General features: G+C 33.1%; 3 protein-coding genes across 6 annotated transcripts; 2 read left to right on the top strand and 1 right to left on the bottom strand.

Moving 5' to 3' along the window:
- Positions 1-741: 741 nt before the first annotated feature.
- On the top strand, positions 742-4,342 carry LOC102609404 (F-box/LRR-repeat protein 3). 3 transcript variants are annotated; one of them, XM_006481065.4, is made up of 8 exons: positions 742-1,588; positions 1,770-1,895; positions 2,217-2,321; positions 2,409-2,802; positions 2,887-3,016; positions 3,174-3,468; positions 3,567-3,809; positions 4,022-4,342. In XM_006481065.4, the coding sequence occupies exons 1-8, from the start codon at positions 950-952 to the stop codon at positions 4,073-4,075; spliced, it is 1,986 nt and encodes a 661-aa protein (XP_006481128.1). In that variant the 5' UTR covers positions 742-949; the 3' UTR covers positions 4,076-4,342. The 3 variants fall into 3 exon arrangements, with proteins under 3 accessions (XP_006481128.1, XP_015386726.1, XP_006481127.1); XM_015531240.3 differs by having other exon boundaries at positions 743-1,588; positions 2,217-2,359; positions 2,489-2,802; positions 3,567-3,818; XM_006481064.4 differs by having other exon boundaries at positions 744-1,588; positions 3,567-3,818.
- A 2,799-nt stretch (positions 4,343-7,141) lies between these two features.
- On the top strand, positions 7,142-10,141 carry LOC102608921 (probable WRKY transcription factor 33). 2 transcript variants are annotated; one of them, XM_006481063.3, is made up of 5 exons: positions 7,142-7,638; positions 7,761-7,895; positions 8,503-9,140; positions 9,225-9,386; positions 9,476-10,141. In XM_006481063.3, exons 1-5 carry the CDS (start codon positions 7,345-7,347, stop codon positions 9,942-9,944), a joined length of 1,698 nt encoding a protein of 565 aa, XP_006481126.1. In that variant the 5' UTR covers positions 7,142-7,344; the 3' UTR covers positions 9,945-10,141. The 2 variants fall into 2 exon arrangements, with proteins under 2 accessions (XP_006481126.1, XP_006481125.1); XM_006481062.3 differs by having other exon boundaries at positions 8,500-9,140.
- An 80-nt stretch (positions 10,142-10,221) lies between these two features.
- LOC102608629 (CASP-like protein 4B1) lies at positions 10,222-12,006 on the bottom strand. Its single transcript, XM_006481061.4, has 3 exons — positions 11,427-12,006; positions 11,199-11,334; positions 10,222-10,642 (listed from the first exon to the last, which is right to left on the bottom strand). Exons 1-3 carry the CDS (start codon positions 11,693-11,695, stop codon positions 10,451-10,453), a joined length of 597 nt encoding a protein of 198 aa, XP_006481124.1. The 5' UTR covers positions 11,696-12,006; the 3' UTR covers positions 10,222-10,450.
- Between the last annotated feature and the right edge of the window lie 3,894 nt (positions 12,007-15,900).

Raw genomic sequence — 15,900 nt, 5'->3', positions numbered from 1 at the left:
CTCTTATGCTAAATCTAATAGGGATAACTTGACTCTTTTGAATTTTTTGCCCTTATAGTGATTGTTTTACCAAACGATATCGCTGACAAATCGAGGGCTTGAGTGAAAGAAAAATGACAAAATGCAATATTACAAGAGTTATGAAATAATAACATTGGGTCTCTTATTTTGACATAATTATAAATAAAAATACTTTATATTTTGTACATGATTTTCTAAATTTAAGTTATGATAATTGGGCATTAGGGATAAAAGAAAAAATTATAAATTTTGTGCCCTAGAATTTAGAATAAAGTGTATAGAAATTCTTAATTTACAGGTTTTTTTTAGGCATGTTTTTAAAAGTAAAAAAAATTATCTTCTTTTCTCACAAAATTTCTACTTAACTTTAAAAGTTAAAATAAAACATTTTCAAATTTTACAGGTGCTATTACAATTTTTAGCCATATGTATGCTAAATACCCATTAATGAAAATATCTAAGAGGCCTATACGATTCAAAACTCAGTTATATAAATAGATTATGGATAAACTACAACCAACATATGTATTTTTATTTGAGATTTTTTAAAATATAGGGATCTATATGCTAATATCTCATTATATACCTAGGCGCAAAGAATTGAAAGTATAAAGGGGTAATATTGTCCATAGGAATCAAAGGAACACAACCTGACCAACTCTTTGAAAACGACTTGCAAGGCTAAAACAGTAAACTAAAATGTCCTTCTTCTTCATCACTTCAACTGCCTATTGCCCAAAATAAACCCCACCATTTTTCTGTTAACGGTTACTTCTGAGCTTCAAAAAAAGAAAGAAAAAACAGCAAAAATCTCATTCTACAAAATCCATTTTCACATTCACTTCTCTTCATCAAACAAGCCTAAGAAAAAAAAATTGTAACATTTCCTTTGATAATCTTGTCAAATTTTCAATTTTTTTTTTCAATCATGAAGAAGCAAAGGTGCTCCGAAAAGATCAATCTTTTCGATCTTCTATCAGAAGAGATCGTTTTTATAATATTGGATTGCCTTAATACGAACCCTTTTGACAAAAAATCATTTTCTTTGGTTTGCAAATCGTTTTACATTACAGAATCAAAGCACCGCAAGAAACTGAAGCCTCTTCGCCAAGAGCACTTACCAGCTGTTCTCATTCGATATTCAAACACAACCCATCTTGATCTCAGTCTCTGTCCACGCATAAATGACCATTCTTTATTTGCAATATCGAAAATCACTAGCTTTACACTTCAATCTATTGATCTTTCACGTTCTTGGGGCTTTTCAAGTTCTGGGTTGCTGAGTTTGACGTTGAGCTGTAAGAATTTGAAGGAGATTGATATTTCAAACGCCGTGAGTTTAAAGGATGCTGGGGCTGCGGCTTTGGCTGAGGCAAAGAATTTAGAGAAGCTGTGGATGGGGAGATGTAAGATGGTTACTGATATGGGTGTTGGTTGTATTGCTGTGGGGTGTAAAAATTTGAAATTGATTAGCTTGAAGTGGTGTTTAGGTGTTGGTGATTTGGGTGTTGGTTTGATTGCTGTTAAGTGTAAGGAAATTCGAAGCTTGGATCTTTCTTACTTGCCGGTAATTTTCTCTTTTGTTTTCTGTTTTCTAGTATTATTAATTACATGGCATTTTTTTTTGCGTTAATGATCTGGTTGATTGTATTTAATGAGTTCAATCTATTGTAAAAGTGTAAACTTCAAAATTTTACGGGCTCAATTTAATTTTTATTAATTTTCTTTCCTGCTTCGTTGAGGTGCAGATTACAAATAAGTGTTTGCCATCTATATTGAAATTACAACATCTTGAAGATTTGATTCTGGAAGGATGCTTTGGAATTGATGATTGCAGCCTGGCAGCCCTGAAACATGGATGCAAGTCATTAAAGGTAATGATTATAGATTTATTTCTCCGCTTGTTAAAAATTGAAGAATTTTCTCATGACATACATATTTCCTACCTTTTGCCTTTTGGTGTTTAAAGTTTAAGGTGCTGACTGTATTGAGCTTACCATGTTTATATATGCTATATAAGGTGGCTTTTTTGTTAATGTTTTGTTGTGTATTTTTCAGTGAATTATGTTTGGGTATGAGAATGTATTACCCATGTTAATTCCACTGAAAGCAACCTAAGGATATGTTTGAGTATTAAGTTGACTGTATTGAAGTGTTTAATTAAAAAAAAATCTGCCTATTTTGCATTTGTACAGGCGCTTGATATGTCCAGTTGTCAAAACATCAGTCACCTTGGCTTGTCTTCTCTAACAAGTAGTATTGGAGGTTTACAGCAACTCACCTTAGCACATGGCTCTCCTGTATGCACCTCAACTTTGTTGTCTTCTTATGTACTGAGGTTTATCATTTTTAACTTATAATTTACAGTTCCCATTTCTGATCATCAGGTCACTCTTTCTATTGCCAATGGTTTAAAAAAGCTTTCCATGTTGCAATCAATCAAATTAGATGGTTCTGTCGTTACCAGGGCTGGCCTGAAGGCCATTGGAGATTGGTGTGTATCACTGAAGGAGCTGAGTTTAAGCAAGTGCGACGGAGTGACAGACGAAGGTCTCTCATATGTTGCAACAAAACACAGAGACTTGAGGAAGCTAGACATCACGTGTTGTCGCAAGATATCTGATGTTTCCATCACCCACGTTACTAGTTCATGCACTGGTCTGACTTCTCTTAGGATGGAGTCTTGTACCCTGGTTCCTAGAGAAGCATTCGTGTTGATAGGACAGCGATGCCGTTTTCTTGAGGAGCTTGATCTGACAGATAACGAAATTGATGATGAAGGTTTCATATTTTTCATTTACTCTACTGTTTTTTGAATAAAAACCACTTATTAATTTGACATGCTTATGCTTTTACTCCATACAGGTCTGAAGTCCATTTCTAGGTGCTCCAAACTCTCTGTTTTGAAACTAGGAATTTGTCTAAACATTACTGGCGAGGGACTTGCCCATGTTGGCATGTGCTGCTCGAAACTCAAAGAGCTCGATTTGTACAGGTTTGTGACCTGCAAAATGCAAGTTTGTTTCTGCTTCTCTGTTTCGTTTCTCTTTGTGAATTATCAATCGAAGCTTTAAGTCTTAGTTTGATTAAAGCAGTGTTGGCCTTAATGTTGCATGAACTGATTTGTATCTGAATGTGGTTACTTTGATTAGATGTGTGGGAATAACGGATTCAGGCATTTTGACAATCGCTTGTGGCTGCCCTGACCTTGAGATGATCAATATAGCCTACCTTAAAGACATTACTGATAGTTCCTTGCTATCCTTGTCGAAATGCTTGAGGTTGAACACATTTGAATCTCGAGGATGTCCTCTTATCACATCTTTAGGTCTGGCAGCAATTGCTGTTGGATGTAAACAACTAATCAAGCTAGACATAAAGTGGTGTCACAACATTAATGATGTTGGAATGCTCCCACTCGCTCACTTCTCTCAAAACCTCAGACAGGTAGACTCCCGCTGCTTTCTTCTTTGTTCTTCAGTGACTTCCACATGTCATAAAATGGAAGTTGATACCACTTGTTGTGATTCACACTTTTCTTGCAGATTAATTTATCATATACCTCAGTTACGGATGTGGGGCTCTTGTCCCTGGCAAGCATCAGCTGCCTACAGAACATGACTATCTTGCACTTGAAGGGCTTGAGTCTGAATGGACTAGCGGCTGCTTTGTTGGCATGTGGAGGGATAACAAAAGTAAAACTCCAAGCAGCCTTTAAACAGTTGCTTCCGCAGCCTCTTATCGATCATTTGCAAGCACGGGGTTGTGTGTTTCAGTGGAGAAATAAGGTATTTCAGGTACGTGTATTTGAATCTGTTATGAGGATCGCAAGCTCATTATTTATTTCTCTAATCAATTGCATGGTTTGCTTACATTATCTAACCAAAAAGTTGACAAACATGCGAACAAACCTACCTGCATGCTAAGGCACAGAGAATAATTTTGAATGAAAAATTGCTTATAAAATTGTTGTTGAGTGATTCTATAATTCAATTGACAGGCTGAACTGGATCCCAAGAGCTGGAAGTTGCTGTTAGAAGATACGGTGCCGTAGAGATTTTTTAAGGTCTTGCCAGGAAGGAATAAGACCGTGACCCGTTCCAACATTCTATACAAATATAGATTCCGTGCTCAGAAACCCATCAAAGTTGACAGGAAACCGGAATTTTTCGGTCTGTCTCCTAATAATTACTCATACCTTTGGTGAGGGAATTGTTTTAGCCTTTTGATAAGAGAGCTATGTTGTGTAGTGTGTATTATTGAAGCTTCACAAAATTTTGGAAAGTGCATCATTCTGAATTTATGATCTTAATTCTCTTTACCCTGTTGGAATAAAAAAGAAAACTGTGATGAGAAAAAAAACTCGGCTAATCTGATGTGATCTTTATTTTGTTTCTTCCTCGAGGAGGCAAAGATTTCATCATGCCCACATGCAGAACTAAAACCAGATTTAGTGGATTGATGCTATCAAACTCCATCCAACGACTAGGGGTGCTCGCGGATCGTATTTTATGGATTGGACATCAATCCATATTCAATCCACGATTTTGCGGATTATAAATTTTTAATTTAATTCAATCCACAGGTTGGTGAAATTCAATCCATACATCTGCGGACGGATGCGGATTTTATTCAAAAACTAACTGAATAAAAAAATTAATATAAAAATAATTTTACTATTGATCAAATTTATAATCAAATAATATTTAAATTAATTAATTTTTTTAAATAAAAATAGAAAATACATTTAAAATTTCAAAATATAGCAAACCAAAAAGAAAAAAAATATCATTTATTTAGATCAGTACATGAAAATTAACTGTTTAGGAAGCTATATTTATTTATTTATTTATTATGTTATATATTATCAGATAAGATATAATATAATGTTAATGTAACTATATTTTAACTTATTTATTTACTAATAAGTACTAATGTCACATTTACAAATTTTATTTTTTAAGTAAATAAATACATTTAAAATTTCAAAATATAGCACACCAAAAAGAAAAAAATATAATTTATTTAGATCAGTACATGAAAATTAACTGTTTAGGAAACTATATTTGTTTATTTATTTATTTATTATTTTATATATTATCGGATAAGATATAATATAATTTTAATGTAACTATATTTTAACTTATTTATTTACTAATAAGTACTAATGTCACATTTACAAATTTTATTTTTTAAGTAAATAAATACTTTTTATATTTTTTACGGATTTGTGGATTTACAAAAGTAGATCTATATCAAATCCACCGATTACGGATTATCAAATTTTTAATCTAATCTAATCTATCAATCCACGGATCGAATTTTTATAGATCAGACGAATTGAACAAATTGGATTGGATTTTGAACACCCCTACCAAAGACCACCCAAAACATATGATTAATAACTTATTCTGTACGCATGTTTTGAAGTTTAAATTAAGATCAGATGAGTACGAGAGAAGCAATGGAGGTGGGATTGGTAAGATGACAGCATGCATCTTTTGACATAGAGAATGGTTAAATTAAACTGGTAGTAAGTACTTCATATTTATTACTTTTTCGTCCTTTTAAATTTTTGGGTAAATATTGTTGCAGTCTTAATCATTAGTTTAAAATTTATAAAACTGTCATTGACTTTTGAATCCACAAATAGAAATCATAAGTAATTAAAAAATTTGAGTTAAATTTTCATCTTCCTACGGACATCGTAGTCTTGAAATATTAGGGGGCACATAAGTTGGTTGACAAAGTCAATAATGGAAATAACTTAAAAATCGATTTTATAACTAGGCGGCCATGTAAGGACGTGTCAGAATTAGAGAGTGAGGGTGACCATGTCATTTCACGCCCAGAAAAAGACAAAACAGAAAAAGATTTGGCTTACAGCCACCAGCTCCACAGCCTTAAAATATTTCTCTACGTTGGCGACTTGGCGGCTAATTTATGTCATTTGAATTGGTCAATATAGTTAGTCAATCAATATTATTGACTGAATTTTTTTCTCAATCATTGGATAATAATACTATATATAAATATGTACATTAAACAGTGACAATTTTGGATTAAGGGGTACGTCTCAAGGAAATGAGATGAATGTTGTAATTTACAAAAAGATTTGTGTTTACTTAGTAGCTTTTGTAAATAGATTATTATGTAAAAAGTATGTATTTTCATAAAAATATTTGATTATTGCGGATGAAAATATATTGAGATCTAGTTACACTTTAGACTCTAAAATAATCTTTGAAAGAAACACTACTTTACATATAATCTTAGCTTATTTGAAACAGATTTCATTATTTTGGATCTTTTGTTTCACCATTTTCTTTCATTCTTTTTTTCTTTTTTTTTCCCATGTTCTTGGAGTGCGATTCTAGATAATGCTCTTCTTACTAATGCTTTTTAAATTAATTTAAAAAAAATATGGCTAAAACCACGAGTTTTTGTTCTACAAACTATTTTGTAAACATTGATATAATGTAGGAATATTACTGAAATGAAAAGACTGTACAATCCAAATATTTTTTTATTTGTTAAATTTTTATTTGAATTATTTGTGTCATCTCACATTATTTGTATAAATAACTTTTAATTCCTTGAAGCAGAATAATTTGCAAATTCTTGCATTAAAAAAAGCATATTTCAAATACTTAATTATTTTTCAGTTTTATGATATTAAATTTAAAGCACTTCCAATGCCTTTGATAATCAATCTTCTTAAAATTTTTAGTTACTTTTGGTAAAATAAAAAAATATTTGGCAAAAAAATAAAAATAAAAATTTAAGCTAACTTGCTTTTTGTGCCAACATTTTAAAAATTTGTAATTAAAATTCAATTATATGCTACAAATACATGCGTGATTGAAAATTATTAGAAGCTAAATTAAAAAAAAAAAATCTAAATTGAGGGTTAAAAAAAAGAGTATACGTGGCAAACACCGGTGTGCCTGTCTAGGAGCTGTTTAAGCCGACTGAGAAAATATCAAACGGCTAACTTAAGCTAAGCTTGGGCAAGTCCAGTCAAACCCACAAGGTTTGACCAAGAATAATTTTTTTCCACGGTCAAACAAGGCTTTTTAAGCTTCTGAGAAGAAGCGATTGTTCAAAGTCACCTTAACTTATTAATGGGAGACAGACCACCACCATCAAAGTCACCTTCAAAAAAATACAACACAGACCATCATAAACTTCATTTCTTTCTTTCCTCTGCTACCACAAAGACTGGACTCCAAATTCTAATACAATTTAATTCGTCTATAATTTCCAGACGCCGTCTTGTTTCTTCTCGACAAAAAGGAAACAAGAAAGCTGAGCTTTCATTTGATGGCATCCTCTTCATTTTTTATGAACAACAGCATGGACAGTTTCAGCCAAAACAGAACAACTACTACTGCTAATACTACTTCTTCTTCTTCAACTATTACTAGTAGCTGGGGATTCACTAATTATACAAATTCTGATCATCAAATTGGCCTTGAAATTCCAAAGTTTAAATCACTCTCACCGTCTTCACTTCCCTTATCTCCTCCTCCTGTTTCTCCTTCTTCTTTCTTATCGATCCCACCTTCTGGTTTTAGCCCCGGTGCGCTCTTGGACTCCCCTGTTCTTTTCTCTAACGTAAGTTTTTTATTTTTCAAGTTAATTATGAATTATATATAAACATGATATTATATATATGTTTGTGCATGATCGTCATTATAGTAATAATGGGTTTCTTTTCTTTTGTTTTTTGGGTTTAGATTCTTGCTTCACCAACAACTGAAGCCTTCAACTGGATTAGCAATCAGCAAAATATCTCCAAGATGGAAGAGAATAACTACTTTGATTTCTCTTTTCAAACCCAAACAAGGCCTTCTTCCAACTCTGTTTCAGTGGTATAAACTATACACACACTTCAGTTCATTTCATTCTTTTGCTCATATTTCATCCTTAAATATTTATTGCTGTTACTTGTTTAACTTTGCCTTTTAGGAACAGATTCTCTTTTGTCCATTTTTAGTTTCTTCCTGTTTCAGGCGATTTTTAAAACTCTTGGTGCCTGTCATTTTTGCACCCTTTTGTCAGTCTCTGTACTGCTCATAATAAGCTTATAATTTAAGCACTAGCGCTTTTGTTTTTTATCTTTTTTTCAATTGGCTTACAAATTTGAACAAGCGTCTTTGGAACACATAGAGCTTCTAGACTTCTAGTTTTATGTATATAGCATGAAAGTTATGCGATATTTTGGCTCATACATAGTTTGTTAAAATATTATATTATTTCAATTTTTAAATTTAAAAAAATTATATCATATTATTTTGTAAACATAGAATTGTATCAGGACTTTACTAGTTAAATAAACGGTAACATTCAATAAATTTTGAAAATTTCATAAAAGAAAAGGCTTATTGGGACAAATAGAGTTTTGAGATACATTATATGCATATATATTGCTTATCGTCAGTTTTGATTTGATAAGTTTCAATCATTTAATCTCAGCAGGAGGAATCAGTTAAGAGGCAACAAGAACCATGGAACTTCAATAAGCCCACAAAGGAATCTGATTTTTCAACAGAAAATCCAGGGGTGAAATCAGAATTTGCCCCAATGGAAAGCTTCTCTTCAGATATGGCATCATATCAAACAAATGTTCAGAGCAATGCTGCTCCTCAATCTGGTAATTACGGTCATTACAATCAATCATCTGCATATACACGAGAGCAGAAAAGATCAGAAGATGGTTATAATTGGAGAAAATACGGGCAAAAGCAAGTGAAAGGAAGCGAAAATCCCCGGAGTTATTTCAAATGTACTTTCCCGGATTGTCCGATGAAGAAAAAAGTTGAGAGGTCGTTGGATGGACAGATTACTGAAATAGTGTATAAAGGGAGTCACAATCATCCCAAGCCTACATCTACTAGGAGATCATCATCTTCTCAATCAATGCAACACTCTACATGTGCCAATTCTGATCTTTCTGATCAGTCTGTCGGGCCGTTAGGCAACACACATACAGACTCTTTCTCTATGCAGAATGAGTCTTCAACCTCATTCGGAGAGGACGATTTTGTTGAGCAAGGATCACCAACGAGTAATCCCATAGGAGATGATGATGAAAATGAACCTGATGCTAAAAGATGGTAAGCTTTCGCAAATATTAAGTGCTATTTGTGTATGATGAGCTTGCATATGGGTTCTGATTATAATGGTTCTTGATTCTGCAGGAAGGGGGAAAATGACATTGAGGGTGTTATTGGTACCGGGAGCAGAACTGTGAGGGAGCCAAGAATTGTAGTTCAAACAACAAGTGATATAGACATACTTGATGATGGATACAGGTGGAGGAAATATGGACAGAAAGTAGTGAAAGGGAATCCTAATCCAAGGTGATTATTACTCTTTGTTATTTACCACCTTATTTTTTCAGAAACCGTTATGAATTTGGTTTCTTATTGCAAGTTTTCATCATATGTAGGAGCTACTACAAGTGTACAACTACTGGATGTCCGGTAAGGAAACATGTAGAGCGAGCATCACATGATATGAGAGCTGTGATCACAACCTATGAAGGGAAACACAATCATGATGTTCCAGCAGCTCGTGGTAGCGGCTATACGTTGACTAGACCTTTACCTAATACTAATACCGGCAATGTGCCTGTGCCGATAAGGCCATCTGTAACCGCCATGGCTAGTCATTCTAATTTATCAAATTACTCTAACTCCCTTAACAACACTAGGTTTCCATCATCATCAGGAAGTCAAGCGCCATATACAGCCGCAATGCTGCAGAGCACAGGGAGTTATGGAATCTCAGGATTTGCAAAGCCAACAGGTTCATACATGATGAATCAGACTCAACAATCAGATGGTTTGTTCAATAGAGCCAAAGACGAGCCACGGGATGACTTATTCCTGGAATCATTCCTAAATTCAAATAGCTAACTTGGGAGTGCATCAAGTTCTATCAATTAGCAATGAATTTTTATGTTCTGTAGATTTTGGGACCCGGATAGGTAGACTTACATGTATTTATTCATTTGTTTGAGGCCACACTGAACTTGACAGTTCCACTGACCTCCCTTAGAATTTTTTTCTCTTCTTTTTATGTCATTTTTGTATCCAATAGCTGATTTCTGATACTTTTTATGTTGTTTAAGTCACAACACATACTCATTACAGATGAAAGATTAAGCATACAAAATTGAATGAAAAACATAGCTGAAAATCAAAGGAACTTCAAAATATAATACTGCACAATTAGAATAAAGCATCTAAGCGCGTTCCTTTGTCACTTTGGTTACAAACAATAGTCTAAAAAAACGAATAGCAAGAAGAGCTTTGCCGCTGATAACAGCTCTCTGTACAAACTCGAAATCTTAGATAAATATGTTATATAGGTGAAAAATTAACAATGGATGCACAAAACATTGCCAGCGAAATTGCCACCCTTAGATGTAAGACTGAGATGATAACTTATACCCCGAAATGAGTGCTGAAAATGCCAATGCTAGGAATGCTAAGAACTGCATGCTAATGGAAGCCGCTAAGGAGTCTGTAAATAAATTATCAGCTCCCTCTCTCATCCTATTTGTCATGGGAACCGCCGAAGATGCTGATGATATCAACAGATAAGATATAATCTGCGTGACACACAAAAAAACCCAAAGACAAGTCTTTAAATTCAATATAGCTTAGAGAATAAAAGCTTGTATTCGAAGCTGCAACTGTGACATAAAATATAGTATTGCTAAAGATTCCAAGTTGTTACGGATGTTCCAGATGCTACCAGGACCCCCCTTCAATTTAGGGTAGGCCTATTTGACCAAACACAAAATATAAAGGCAAAAATGAAGGAGATGGCAATTGCCCTTTTACCAATTCGCCCACCTTATCCTAAAGTTGGTTTTAAACTAACTGATTAACATTTGTAATTATCTGAAATGTTTCCATATCTCAATCATTTTTCCCTGAGAAAAAACTATACTCCCTATTCTATCAAATCAACCCAGCAAATATGAAAAAAAAAAAAAGCTTAATAAAATTTAAGATCATATTATTCTTCTTGACTACAAAAAGTGTGTGAACTTTGAGATTAACGCATCAAAACCATTAAATTATTTTATTTTATTTTATTTTCTTCAAGTAAAAGCAACATGACAAGGCAATAGAATTGAACTGTAAAGCAAAAACTCAAACCTGATCTCCAAAGAAGTCAATTAATGCAGAGGTTCGCTTCTGCATCATTTGTCTGCCTGTTGATAACTCGTGAACATGACGCAAAACTTGCCCTAGAGTATAGAGAGTCGAAAGAATTGCTATCGCCAAAACATATCTGCAAAAACAAAAAAAAAAAGATCAAAATTTGATCAAATCAGACAATACGGGAAAATCTAAAAAGAGAAAAATCAAAACTAAAATTTTTACCTGAACTCTTCGTATTTATCAAAATCTTTCCAATCACCATGCCGGTTACTGGCCATGACAATGAAAGCAAGCAGAGAAAATACCATAGCCAATCCCCTCAAAGCCAGAGACCCTCTCTTCAGCAAATCCTCCCTCTTCCATCGCCTTGTAATCGCCGCGACACCGAACCCAGACGACGGCGTCTGGTTCTCCACGTCAGCCGTCGGCGCATCCATTCGGGTCTCGAATTGTGGTGACTCCACTCCTTTTTTCTCCTCCATTTCTGACATCTCCCAGTACGAGGAAACAACAATGTCGGAACTGAGAAAGTGTGTTCCGTGTTTATGTTTGTAGATTGAGATGGGATTTTAATAAATGGTAAAAAAAAATAAAAATTGTCTGGACAAAGATCAGAAGAAACTGAAGAAGGCAAAGAGGAAGCCTTGTGATTTCGTTTCGGTTTCTAAATTTGTTACCGAAAGGCATGACAACTCAGCTTTGTCTTTACGGAGACACAAACTTCGTAACTAACTTCATAGTTGATACGGTCTTGCAGTGAAACAAAGCCGGCCTTGAGATTTATCTGGCTACACGTGGACCAATGGCGTTATTTTCGTAAAATGGCTGTAATAAAGTTCCATTTTTTGTTCTATTTTCTCCCTATATTTAAATTGCAATTCATTTGTCGGGTTTTTATCTCTCGGAAAAAATTATATATACAAAAATTTCTTATATTATAGTTATTATATTGTTTCACAATTCATATTATGTTAAGGTTCATGCATTGTGGGGAAGAATTCTTCTAATTTATTTAGGCGTAAATTTAGAAGTGAGTTTAAAAAATTACCTATGATATCTTCTAGGAATGAATAAATATTTATATATCACTGTTTGAAATATTGATCATTTTCAATGCTAAGTAATTGTCATGAGTCACGACTTAACAAAAATTTACTATTATGAGCAATTATTATTTGATAATACCTTAAACGCTTTCACCATTTTCTCGGCCAAAGTATTGGTGGCCCATTATTTATATAAGTTCATATGACTTAAGTGTCAAAAGTTGGATATTATATATATATACATATATATATATATATAATGGACCACTAATACTTTAATTTATTAATAATAATGGAAGTTTAACGCGGAGACACTGCCAACCTATTTTTACTAATTATTCATCATGACGGCATGAACCAGATTGTCATAGCCTATTAATGTATAATCAAAATACATAATTGTATTTCTTCACTTAGAGCGACCCGACGGCAAATCGTTACTTTTCTGGACGACAAATCGTTAGATTGAAAATTATTGTAACGACAAGTCGTGCTCTCAAATTTCAATAGAGAACGGGCGAAGCAAGTAAATAGAGCGAAGACAGAGCTGCGTGAGAATTTCTTTGTTTTCGCATAATCGGTCACCTTGAAAATATAATATTAAAGTAGGGAGAAACATCTTCTAGATCTTTGATGCTTTCACCAAGAATGATGAATGAATGTATGCTTCTTTAAAGAACCTTGTAGAAGAAATAAATAAACGAGAATAAGAAGATTGATTCTAGCCCAAACAAGTTGATATTATATACCTTTTTTTTGTTTTTTTTTTTCAAATAGTGATACACACATATATACATATTATAATCAGAAATCTATCAAGATTACTATACATTAATAGTGCATTTACTAAACGGAAATCAGAATGAGCTCAAATCGGAATTAGGAATGAAATCATAATAAATTTGTACTTTAACTATAGGAATCAGAATCGAAATGAGGTGTATTATCATTGATGTGTTTACTTTGTTTTAAAATTGAAATTAGAATGAGTTAAATTATTCCAAAATACTAAAATGTCTTAATTAACTATAGTCATAATTATTGTTTTGTATTTTAATTATTGTGATTATTATTATTCAAAAATTATTATTATCAATAATTATTGTTATTAATAATAATAATAGCAGCAGCAGCAGCAGCAACAACAACAACAACAACACTAATATTTTAATTAATTATAATACTTTTTATCAATAATAATAATAATAATAATCAAAATCGGACCAACTGGAACAACGGCAATAACAATGGCATCAACAACAGCAACAACAAATTGGAATTGGACCGGCTGCTACTGGATTGTGACATCATCGTCATCATCGACATCATCGTCATACAAACTACTTGATTGCACCAAAGGCCGATGTATACTAATCATTCAATTGAATGATCAGATGTGTTGAAAGATTGGGATACAATAGTAAAACTACAATGCGGAAAAAATTGTAAATAGGGTTAATTATAAGATCCATATTTTCCCTTAAATGTAGTTTATAAGGCCGACTTTGATTGATGTCCACCCTGTCAGTGAAAGCCCGAGATAGAGGCCCATCATCAATGCTCACGAGCAACCCAGCCCATTTATCTTATGTGACAACTAGTTCCACATATTTTTAATATCACATGTATAACAAACAAATTAATAGCTGGTGAACAGAAAAAAATGGAAAACAAAACGCTGATTGTCCTGGAAATGGTGGAAATATACCTGGTATTGTTTGTGTCAATGTGGTTCACACAAAATCTAGGTTTATCTCTTAAGCTGACTATTAAAACTCAGATCGACGACACAACCCGACCCATTTGCCTTCTCCGATTGTGTCATCACCGAAATCCCATTCAATTCCGCTTAACATATATATAACATGCGAGATAGAAATTTTAAAATATATCAAAGTAATTGCGTCAGTTATATAATAATAATCCAATGATATTATATCGTGTGTGTATTTATTTTAAAAAATTAAAAGTTATATTAAATTCGATTATGCTTATCAGTTAATCATTCAATATTTACATTATCTGATGTACCAAATAGTTTATATCTTCGTCAGAACCTTAACTCTTAAGCACATTAAACTCTGATACCGTGTTGGCACAGCAGTATTGGCCCGGTCCATTTTACACCTCTTAACTCGAGGTTTATAACGTTTTATAAATCCACACAGCCGGAGGGGATGCCGTTTAGATCTGGACAAATATTATTTAATAACAAGTTCCATCTATTCTATCACCCATTGGCTCTTCTTGATCAGGTTACTGGTTTGGGTCCCTTAGCTCAGGTTGCTGTCAATATCTCTCTGACATTACCATTTGCAAGGCAAGACCATTTTTCCGCTGCCCGGCAGTTTGAGGAGTTGTTATCAAAGGGAGGCTCCTTTGGTTTGGTCCACTCCTTACAACGATCTCTGGCTGGGTTGTATTTTTGATGATTAGGACAATAAATTAAAGACAGAGGGTTCTGGGTCCTTTCCTTAAAACGTTCGTTGTGTCATTTAGCAATTTAATTTTTCAGAATTTTTTGCCAAAATTGCTCAGCTCATATTAGATTCTGAACGGTACTTGTGATTAGCAGAAAGGCTGTTTCTTTCTTTCGATGTGACATTGTTTGTATTGTAGCTACAATAAATTTGCAATTAATGAGAAACAATTAACTTCCCTTCTTTCCCCCTTCCCCCCCCAACAAAAAACCAAATCTATAAATTGCCATTTTACCTTCTTCTAGTCATTTGAGCTAGAGTTTACAGTTCAGTATGTGATATGAGACAAATGTGTTTCTAAATTTTACGGAAATAGCTGTATACGAGTTGTCTTTATGAAAGAATTACTTCATGTTATAACGAGAAGTGCGAAAAGTCAAAAAGAGTAAATAGAATAATGAAAGACGAGACATTATGATAATAAAAATTGTATTTGTTTTGATAACAAAAGCAATTAATTCATGTTTGTGTACGTAATTAGACTATGTTAAATTCTGTGTCACATTTATTATATCGCCCCAACTTATTTAATTTTCTAATTAACTACATTTCTAAGTCAATACTTTTTTATCTTATTGTTACCAAAAAATTGAGGAAAAAATCTATTTTCAAAATTTTATTTCAATTTATTAGCTCATTTTTTAAGTTCATTTGGCTTCTATCTTAGTTTACATTTATCATGAGAGTGTCTGTTGAGACTTATTTTAAATGTTATTATTATATTTTTACTTATTAGCTACAACTTAATATTTGGGCCAAACAATTTTTTTTTTTAATTTCAATTTGATATAGCAAATTAAAAAATCCTTGGCATAATTTGCGGCTTTTAAATTGGACTATTCATAAGTTAGCTAAATATACTTTAAGGTTCACTAATTAATGGTACGGTTGGAAGATTTACCAGCCTTTAACCCTGATACATCGTAATTCTTTTCTCTCTTGAATAAAAATAAATTAATTTTAAAAAATGAGCTAAAAACACGTTAAGTGATTCGATAAAAAAAAATTAAAAACACTATAAATGTTTTTGGCGATAAAACACTTTTATTCTAAAACTTTTTTTATAGCAATACTCTCCAATGTGCGAATCGTGTGGCCGATCTACATCGACCCCAAAATGACAAGTCGTTTTTTTAATGACTAACAGCATGTGCTCTTTTCCAATTTCCT

This window comes from Citrus sinensis, chromosome 6 (assembly GCF_022201045.2).
Source record: "Citrus sinensis cultivar Valencia sweet orange chromosome 6, DVS_A1.0, whole genome shotgun sequence".
Taxonomy (NCBI): domain Eukaryota; kingdom Viridiplantae; phylum Streptophyta; class Magnoliopsida; order Sapindales; family Rutaceae; genus Citrus; species Citrus sinensis.
The sequence above is the reverse complement of the archived record's forward strand: the minus strand, read 5'-3'. Positions and strand labels throughout refer to the sequence as shown.